General features: G+C 30.5%; 1 protein-coding gene across 2 annotated transcripts; it reads right to left on the bottom strand.

Annotated features, from left to right (window-relative positions):
• Positions 1-261: 261 nt before the first annotated feature.
• On the bottom strand, positions 262-2,217 carry LOC121750554 (truncated transcription factor CAULIFLOWER A-like). Of its 2 annotated transcripts, none has more exons than XM_042145110.1 (8): positions 1,954-2,217; positions 1,764-1,842; positions 1,620-1,681; positions 1,411-1,510; positions 1,209-1,250; positions 1,065-1,106; positions 844-925; positions 262-602 (listed from the first exon to the last, which is right to left on the bottom strand). In XM_042145110.1, the coding sequence occupies exons 1-8, from the start codon at positions 2,133-2,135 to the stop codon at positions 556-558; spliced, it is 636 nt and encodes a 211-aa protein (XP_042001044.1). In that variant the 5' UTR covers positions 2,136-2,217; the 3' UTR covers positions 262-555. The 2 variants fall into 2 exon arrangements, with proteins under 2 accessions (XP_042001044.1, XP_042001045.1); XM_042145111.1 differs by having other exon boundaries at positions 844-919.
• Positions 2,218-9,033: the final 6,816 nt, after the last annotated feature.

The raw sequence follows: 9,033 nt of genomic DNA, 5'->3' as shown, positions 1-9,033 counted from the left end.
ACCAGTGAACCAGTAACGACGCCGGTTCGCTTGCCGGTCCGGTTTTTAAAACATTGGACTTAGCTAAGTTGGGTTATTTTAATTGTGGTGTTGTTGGACTCTTTTACTCCACTATTTTTTGGTTTAAACCTTTAAACCAAAAATTATGTATTCCATTTTGTTGTTATGATAACAAAAATTAGCAAAAATAAGAGTTATGTATGTTAAAAAATAAAAATGAATTTTATTAATATAAAATCATAATAAAAAATTTGTCAAATCTGAATCCAAACACAAACAATTAATTAGCAAAATCATAATATATCGTTGGATATACAAGTTGGAGCAATTGATGATAACACTCTTGAATTCTACACTTGTGAGACACTTCAACTTCCATAAAACTAATATAGAATTACTTACAAAAGCTGCTGGATAGACTGGTTCTTCTAAAATAGGAAAATAAATGGTTTAATAAAGCTGGATAAATGATATATAGAAATAGTAGATTTACAAGATAACAGGCCCATCGCTTCCATGCATCAACATTTCTTCCCAAAATAAGTAGAACAATGCTTAAACAGTTGAGATATTCTTGGTGACGACATTGCTATTATTCATTCCTATATATGTCAACAACAGAAATTGAATTTAGTTACATGTGCTGACTCGTCAAAGTCACATTCTAAGTAATCACTGAATATTTATTTTCATAAGATTCTGTTTCCTATCTCAGAAAAGCAAACTATATTTTCAATGTTGTCACGCGTATCCAACTATAATATTATTCTATGTGAAAATATGAGAAAAAAGTATTCCTACTATGAAACATACTAATTAAAAAGATCGTGTATATATCCGTACCTCCAAATTGGATTACTCTGGATGGATCTGATGCTAGAATTATTGAGCTTGTGCTGGCTTCTTGAAGCTCGTGAAGCTTAACCTCAAACATAATTAAACAAAATCTTTTAGTTAGTACTAGTAATTAATAAAGGTGATAATTAATTACACTTTCTATAAGTATAACAATAACTGAAGCAAAATCCTTAAAGAAGCTAGTGGCGGTTAACTAAAATAATCACCTTCTTTTGGAGATTACTGTTTTCTTCTTGAAGATCTTTATGCTGAACTCAATGGACAAAAGAGATACATTTATGATTTTATTTGTCATTAATTTAGTAATACTTGTATGAATGTAATACAAGAAGTAGTTTTTAGAATCATACCTTTTTCTTCAGATAGTTTATGTGTTCCATTATGATTTGTCTCTGTTGAATAATGTATTATAACTATTATTAATAAAAAGTTCATTATTGAGTAATGAGATAATATATATCAAATTGGTAAAGCCATAAATGAATTTTGAATCATAACCAAATACTAATTCATGTACGTACAATTGATTTCAACATTAATCATTAATTATACCTTCTTAGAGCGAATTCGTTCAACCCCAACTCTTAATTGGCGCTCTAATTGCTTCAATTCTTTCATGCCTAATCCAGAGAGATTTTCTCCAGCAAAATGTCTATAAAGGTAAAATAGAGGTTGATTATTGAAATTGTGGTTAATTTAATAGGTTTTGCTAAATCAAAATGATTTTATTTCTATCAATGGATGATGGTACGAATGCATACTTCTCTCTTGCTTCCAGAGCCTCGATTGTTCTACTCAATTCCTCAATTTCATTTCTCCACACCTGCACCGTACAAAACCAAAATAGCCACAAAAAATGTGTAATTTAAACCATTAAATAAATAATTATTGCAATTAAAAGATACCTCCATGGATGTGATGCCTTGTTCATCTGTTTTAGCTATTCCTAATTCAATCTTGTACCTTGTAATCGTCCTTTTAATCCTGCAGCCACAAAGCGACACGTGTCATTACCTTAATTAAATTCAACAATCATACTACTGCTAATTTACTGATAATAATGAAAAATAGTAGAAAATGAAGAAGAAACCCTACTCATGACTGGAAAACTGGTAAGCCTTTCCAGAAGGAGAGAAGATGATGAGAGCAACCTCAGCATCGCAAAGCACAGAAAGCTCGAAAGCTTTCTTCAACAGACCATTTCTCCTCTTTGAGAATGTGACCTGCCTATTTGTTGGATTCTCAATCCTCTTCAACTCTACTTTCCCTCTCCCCATTTTTTTCTCTCTTTGTCAGAATATGTGGACAAACCAAAGACAGAGTATGTCCAACCTTATTCTACACATGATGTTCTAAATCTAGTCCCATGCATGTTTTATAGCCAGAGAAAGAGAGAGAGAGACTTGCTTTGATTTGGAATCAAACTACGTAGGGTGACGCATAGTCTTACCACATAAAAAAAACTAGGGTTATGCTTTTGGGTGGGACATGGTATCCTTCGCAACAGTCCATTCATTTCGTATACTATTATTCACTAAATCATCAAATATTTAAACACATAAAATCATAGTAGTGATGTTTTTTTGTTCAAAAATATCCCAAGTTCACCTTCATTTTAACATTTCTTTTTGGTTGATCGTATTTATGAAAGTGTTGCATAATAGTTTTAATTGGTATAGTTAAGTTATTATCAAAGCAAAGCTTAAGGTGTCCTAGTAGAGTATGTTCATTTATTTATTTATACACGTCTGGATATTCATATTTCAAATAAGACGATGATGGTATTTAAAGCTGGACTTTTGGCCTTAAAGGTGCGGTACCACTCCATTGCACTAGGTGATGGTGATCACCACTTAGGGGACAAAATAGATATGTTTAATACAATAACAAATAAATATAGAAACTAACTCTTTAATGTCTTCATATGTAACTCTCATTTAATACAACCTAGCTAACCTAATTCAATTTTTCAATAAATATTTATTTCTTTCAAATCTATATACATAACCATCAACTTGATGGAGTTACAACTTTTACTTTCTTACGTGACTTCAATACTAAAGGTGTTTAGTTGTTGGCTTGTTGCATTGGTCTACGGGGGTTGATATTGTGCATGCTCTTATGTACTAGGAAAAGGAAATCTGAATTAAAATAATATGTTTATGCAGATTATTACCTTTAGAAAAGTTAGTCACCACTATCAAATAGAAAGTCTTGATTGGCATGATTATAAGCACACTTATTGCTGATGAGTATATATGGAGTTATGACTTTGGTGCCCTTAATACAATTGAGTATATATGGTGTCATGACTTTGGTGCAATAATGATGAATCCAAGACCGTGGGAGTAATCTTTTATCTCTCCTCATAAACCCAAAATCTATACAATTCTATTTCATGATTGAATATATATCGTGTTTGATTCATAAGATTGAATCATATAACTTAATTTAAGTGCATGTTTGATAAGGTAGATAACTCATCTATAGATGAAATTCTAAAAATAACTTAATCCTAGATGGATAGCCATATAATAATGAGTCATGACAAGCGAACGGCGCCTTAGGTCACAAAAACAGGTCATTTCTGGGACCGAAGACCAACATAGGTAATTTCATAAAGCTTTGTGCTCATTCACACACTTTACATGTTCACTCCAAAGTAATCAAGATATGTTTGCGCTAACAAGCTAAGACTCCGATGAATCACTATTATTATGTCACGAAGTATTCATACGGTAAATTTGAAAACTGCATATGGAATAGAAAGCTACTGCCATTTTTGTTGCATTTATATTTACGTTTTACTAGTAAGTTAAACTGCATATGGCATAGAAAACTAGTGGCACTTTTAGCATTTATATTTACGTTTTTTACAGCTCTTTGTTTTTTCTCACTATTACGTAATTCATCATTAAATCTTTGTGCTGTCAAAGGTTTTTGTCCCTGAATTAAGTGCATGAATGATAAATGCAAATGTTTACTATTGTAATCGAAATCTTCTCATGTTAATCCAACAACCAAACACGTGTCGTATTATAACTGAGCAAGGTTTATAGGTACAGTTGATGAAATTAAAATCTAACTCGTGAAATTTAGTATTTTAAAAAAAAGTTGATGCTGTCGACATAATGTGGGTTGTCCGATCCAAATAAAAATTACTCTCTCCGTCCTCAAAGAATATGCACTTTGAGTTCGGCACGAGTTTTAATGCAAAATTGAGAAAATAAGAGAGGTAGAGATCGAGAGAAAAAGTAAATAAAGTATTGTTAGTGGAGAATGAGTCTCACTTTATTAAAGAGAAAAGAGATTCCAAAATTAGAAAGTGCATGTTCTTGTGGGACGGACTAGAAATGAAAGAGTGTATATTCTTGTGGGATGAGTGAGTAATTTTCTTTTCTAATATTTAAATTAAAAATTGAATTCATTTTAATGCATTTTTATGAAAATATCATTCGTTGGAATCAAATCATAGTACCATAGTATAAATATAAAGAAATAATAATATAGTCAAGAAGATGTACACCTCAAAGCCGAAACAAACTCCGTAAATTCTTCAACCTTCGTTGTGCATCCTATCTATTTATCGGGACAATTTTGTCCAAATATGGGATTAATTTATATGATAATTTCAGTTATATTTATATACTGTTAAGGTATTAATTTTTTTAGACCAAATATATTGTTGACTCAATTATAATTTTGGCCCACAATATTTGGGTATCCATTTTGATATTAAAAGAAGTTCATTGGATTTTAACTTCAATTCTAGTAACTCCTTAAATTTAACGATTCTTACTCCGAAGTGGAGATTTTGGTTGTTTTATTTGCGAACATATTCATCCAGTCCAAAACACCATACCAAGATAAAGTTCGAAATAAATCCTTAAATTCTGGGTTTAACCCGTGAAACAAATTACAGTGGAAAAACTACAATATTTATAAGTACTACTCCATCCGTCCCGGAAATTTGTCATATTTTTCCATCTTCGCATGTCCCACAAAATTTATCACATTTCACTTTTTATCATTTGTGGTGAATTTTACATTTCACTGACTTATTCTCACTCACATTTTATTATAAAACTAATATTTTAAAAATATGATCCACATTTTACTAATTTTTTTAACTCATTTTTATTATGTTTTTAAAAATAATTTTTTTAACTCATTTTTTATTATGTTTTTAAAAATAGTATATGTTAGGTCAAACTGTGACAAATTTGGATGAGAAAGTGGCTACTTTATAAAAATAAAATGAGTTGCAAACCAGCAATGACAGATCGAAACGTAGCGAAATAAGGAAATAAGATCCATCGATAGGATGTCGACACGTCTCCACGTTCATGATCTACTCATTGATTGATTGATGAGAGGTAGGATTGGACGTGTTGGATGCCATCGTAATTTTATTTGACTCACTACAATAAACAATTACTACTACCATTTATTGTCGTGTCTAATAAACTGGTCAAATTATTTGGTTACACTTTATTTGACAAACAGGTTGGAGTATGTCGAGTGGGGAAAAAACCCTAAACCCTCTAATAAACTTGGTCAAAATTAGGAGAAATATTTGAGTTGACAATAGCAAGAATTTTGTTTAGTTTTTTCTTAGAAAACCGGTTAAAAATTCTTCTCCATTACGATATTATTATGTTAAACTTAAGTATCATATGTTTATAACGATTGCTTTAAAAAAGGAAAATTATCATTTAGGTAAATCATAATAGTAACTTTTAGTTGAGTTCTGGTTAATCCCACAACTTATAAAATCATCAGTCGATTAAATACCTTTTGTATATTTCTCAATTATCTCATATTATTAAAATTTTAATGAAATTTGTTGTGCTTTTTAGTCATTATACTTTTACCAGTTATATAATAATGTAATCTTATATAAGTAGACCATAAAACAATGGTAAATTATGTAGAAGTTAACTAAAAAATTATATAATTTAAATGACAAATTTCATCAAGATTTTAATTGATATAATCATATTATTTGATAACTATATATTGATAATGATATGTACTATGTTTAAGCTTATGTTAGCTATCAGCGTAGTAGAAAACATTATTACTAAAATGGAATTCATGGCTATATAAAGGGAATTATCATTAGTCATCCCTAATAAAATGATCACTAAAGTATTTGTTTAATTTTTCTATAAAACAACTATAATGCTAAAAAAAGTGTTAAAATTAAAACTTGATTCGTCAAATTATTCGTCGGTGGATAAGACCTCGACTTTTCAGTTCTCTAATTTGATTCTTCACCCACCCTCTCTCCTTAGTATGAGTAGTATATTTATTTTTTACTTTTGAACTTATTGTTACTTTTATATCACGTTTATCATTTTACTTTTGCTACGAGATCGACACGATTGCATGTACTAGGTCCCTTTTGGCATATATGTTCCAACAGACAAGATAGCCATTATCAATCCACCCAAAATCTGATGCATAAAGTTCCCCCATTCTCGTACTTGATTCGTCTTTGTTTTATACTATATTCTCCAACTCATTTTTATACACTTTTCTTAAGATTAATACATTATTATTATTACCATTATGGGATTAATTAAATAGATTAATATAGCTAGTTTGGAATGATCCAAACTAAAGATGATAGGATATGATTTTGATAGTGCATATATATATATATATATATATATATATATATATATATATGCATTCTAATTTTGGATAAAACGGACGTAAAACATGTCAAACAACTTTAAATTAACCAAAATCACGGCTTAATTTGATGATTTCATTGGTGATGGGAATTCAGCTTCACCTTGATTACATGAGAAAAGACATGGTGGTGGTGCATTTTAGTCTGTTTTGCTCATCCACATCCATTAATGTTGTTGGAATCAACTTTGTGCTCTTATCCCACTTCTTTCCTAAAGTTCAAATTATATACATTAACTTCACAGTATTCTTAATATTTCTATGTTTAAATTAAGGATATAAACCTAATTACTAGATATTGCTATATTTTAATTTAGGGTGTGTACATATATCAGGAAAGACTACTATCTTCGTTCGTTCATAGCTAAGTCGCTTCTTTTTTTCACCCTTGTCTACATTATTTTCTCTTATTTTATTTTTTCTCCAATTTATCTATTTATTAGTATGATTTTCCTAAAACGAGTGCAAAAAAGAAGCGACTCGGTTATCAAAGAATGGAGGGAGTATATTTTTTAGGATAATCAACGTATTTCTTAATTCGACATCTTAATTCGACATCCGCACAATATGGACATCCTCGTCATTAAAGTATTTGAAGAAGTTAAAAGAGTGAAATATTTGAAATAAATATTTTCTATTTTATGCTCCTAATAGTTAAAGTAGCTCTTTCAAGTTTCAACACATGGGATAAAAAAGTTGATGATAAAGACTGATGTTAATTAGGTACAATCTTGTATTCAATGGAATCATTCGGTATTTCCAATTTGTATTTGCCGTATATCATTTGCTTTAATTGCAGCGTCTATTAATCTTTCTTGATTGTCGACAATCTAAAACTGCAAAATGGATATATTAAAAATCGAGCAATTGATTTTAAACAATAAACCCACTTAAATATTACTCGTACAAGATTCACAAACTGTGCTACGTTGTTCGGAATTTTTAGGCTTTCGTGTATAGAAATTATGAAATCTTGTGACATGTTACATATGACCAAAAGATCAAATAAAATTTTATCAAGGAAAATATAAGATAACAAAAAATTTGAGCGGTTTCCTTGGATGATTATACTTTCAATAAAGTGATTGACCCTTGTTTAGTTTTTTTTTTCTTTTTGTCGAAATAGTCTTGAAACTTTTCAAGCCCATACATAGTTGTGCAATCATTTGTAGTCCAGGCCTCCATAGTGAAAAATAGACTCCAATCCTCAAAGCCCATCTTATCACACAAATAAAGAACTTGGACTTTATTAATTTAAGCTTTGATTTGAATCATATTTTAACCTTTGTCGACTTATTGTTTCAGCATTGTAATTTAGATTCTATTATTTTAAATAATTCAGTGATTATGATTCTATATACTATTAATAATTCACGATGAACCTTTCAAGAAATCACATTTAGATCCCATAATAGTTGCCACATCACACATGAGCCATCAGGTGGATCTCGCCGGAAATAGATTTTTGAATTTCAACGAGTGGTAATACAATGTAGATAATGAAGAAACATGCTCGACCATATGTAATTCAAAGAAACAATGCCACAATGCAATCAAGACTTAATTACAAAAAATACATAACAATATGGACTAAATAAATTGGTAGCTAGCCCATGTATATATGAAGACGTAATGCCATAATAAGAATAGTAAAAACTCCGAAAAATATGAGAGTGTGGATCATCACAGCCTTGCCGTTGGTGGTGAAGTTCCCGAACTCGATGGGCCGGGTATTGCCCGGTATCTGAAACAGGATGCCCGGAGACAGAAGAACAAAGAGGAACAACCCTATTAGAATCGGACCCCAATCCAACATCTTTGATCAAATTCTTGAAAACGATGTTTGTGTTTACTGTTGAATATTGGATCACTTGATTTTAAGGTGTGTTTGCTTCCGTTTTAAAGATTTTGAAAAGGGGGATTTTGTGTCTTTAGCTGGAGGCAACGGATCTTGATTGCTTTGGATCTAGGGTTCTAAGATGCTTTGCATTCTTAGTTTAAGACATGTTCACCTTTTGGCTTTTATCCTTGGGAATTTTATATACATGTACGATATCAATCTTAACTCTTTTACATTTTCTCCTCAGTTTATTTTATTTTTAGTAAATGGTTATTCTTTAATTTGCGTATCCAAAATAAAAGCTTAACTATGGTTAGACTAAGGGAATACTTTTTACTAAACAAAAGTCGGTTATGTAACATATACCTGCATATTTGTGGTTTTGATCTCTATACCTCATCTAGGTGTAACATGGAACAATAAAAATGTTTTAGAAAACACAAAATTTGAGAGCCATATATGTAATCGAAATAAAAAGGTCGCCGCCAATATTTTTCCAAGTAATCAACGCACTATTTTGTTTTAAATAACAACATTTATGGTAATTTACGAAAATCCTTCTCCTTTCTTTCCAAGAAGACAGAAACCAATGGATGCAACTCCCAAATCAGGGAAAACATAATTATAATTTGAAC

The sequence above is a fragment of the Salvia splendens genome, chromosome 10, assembly GCF_004379255.2.
Source record: "Salvia splendens isolate huo1 chromosome 10, SspV2, whole genome shotgun sequence".
In the NCBI taxonomy this organism is placed as follows: domain Eukaryota; kingdom Viridiplantae; phylum Streptophyta; class Magnoliopsida; order Lamiales; family Lamiaceae; genus Salvia; species Salvia splendens.
Note: the sequence above shows the minus strand (reverse complement) of the source record. Positions and strands in the feature narration are given on the sequence as shown.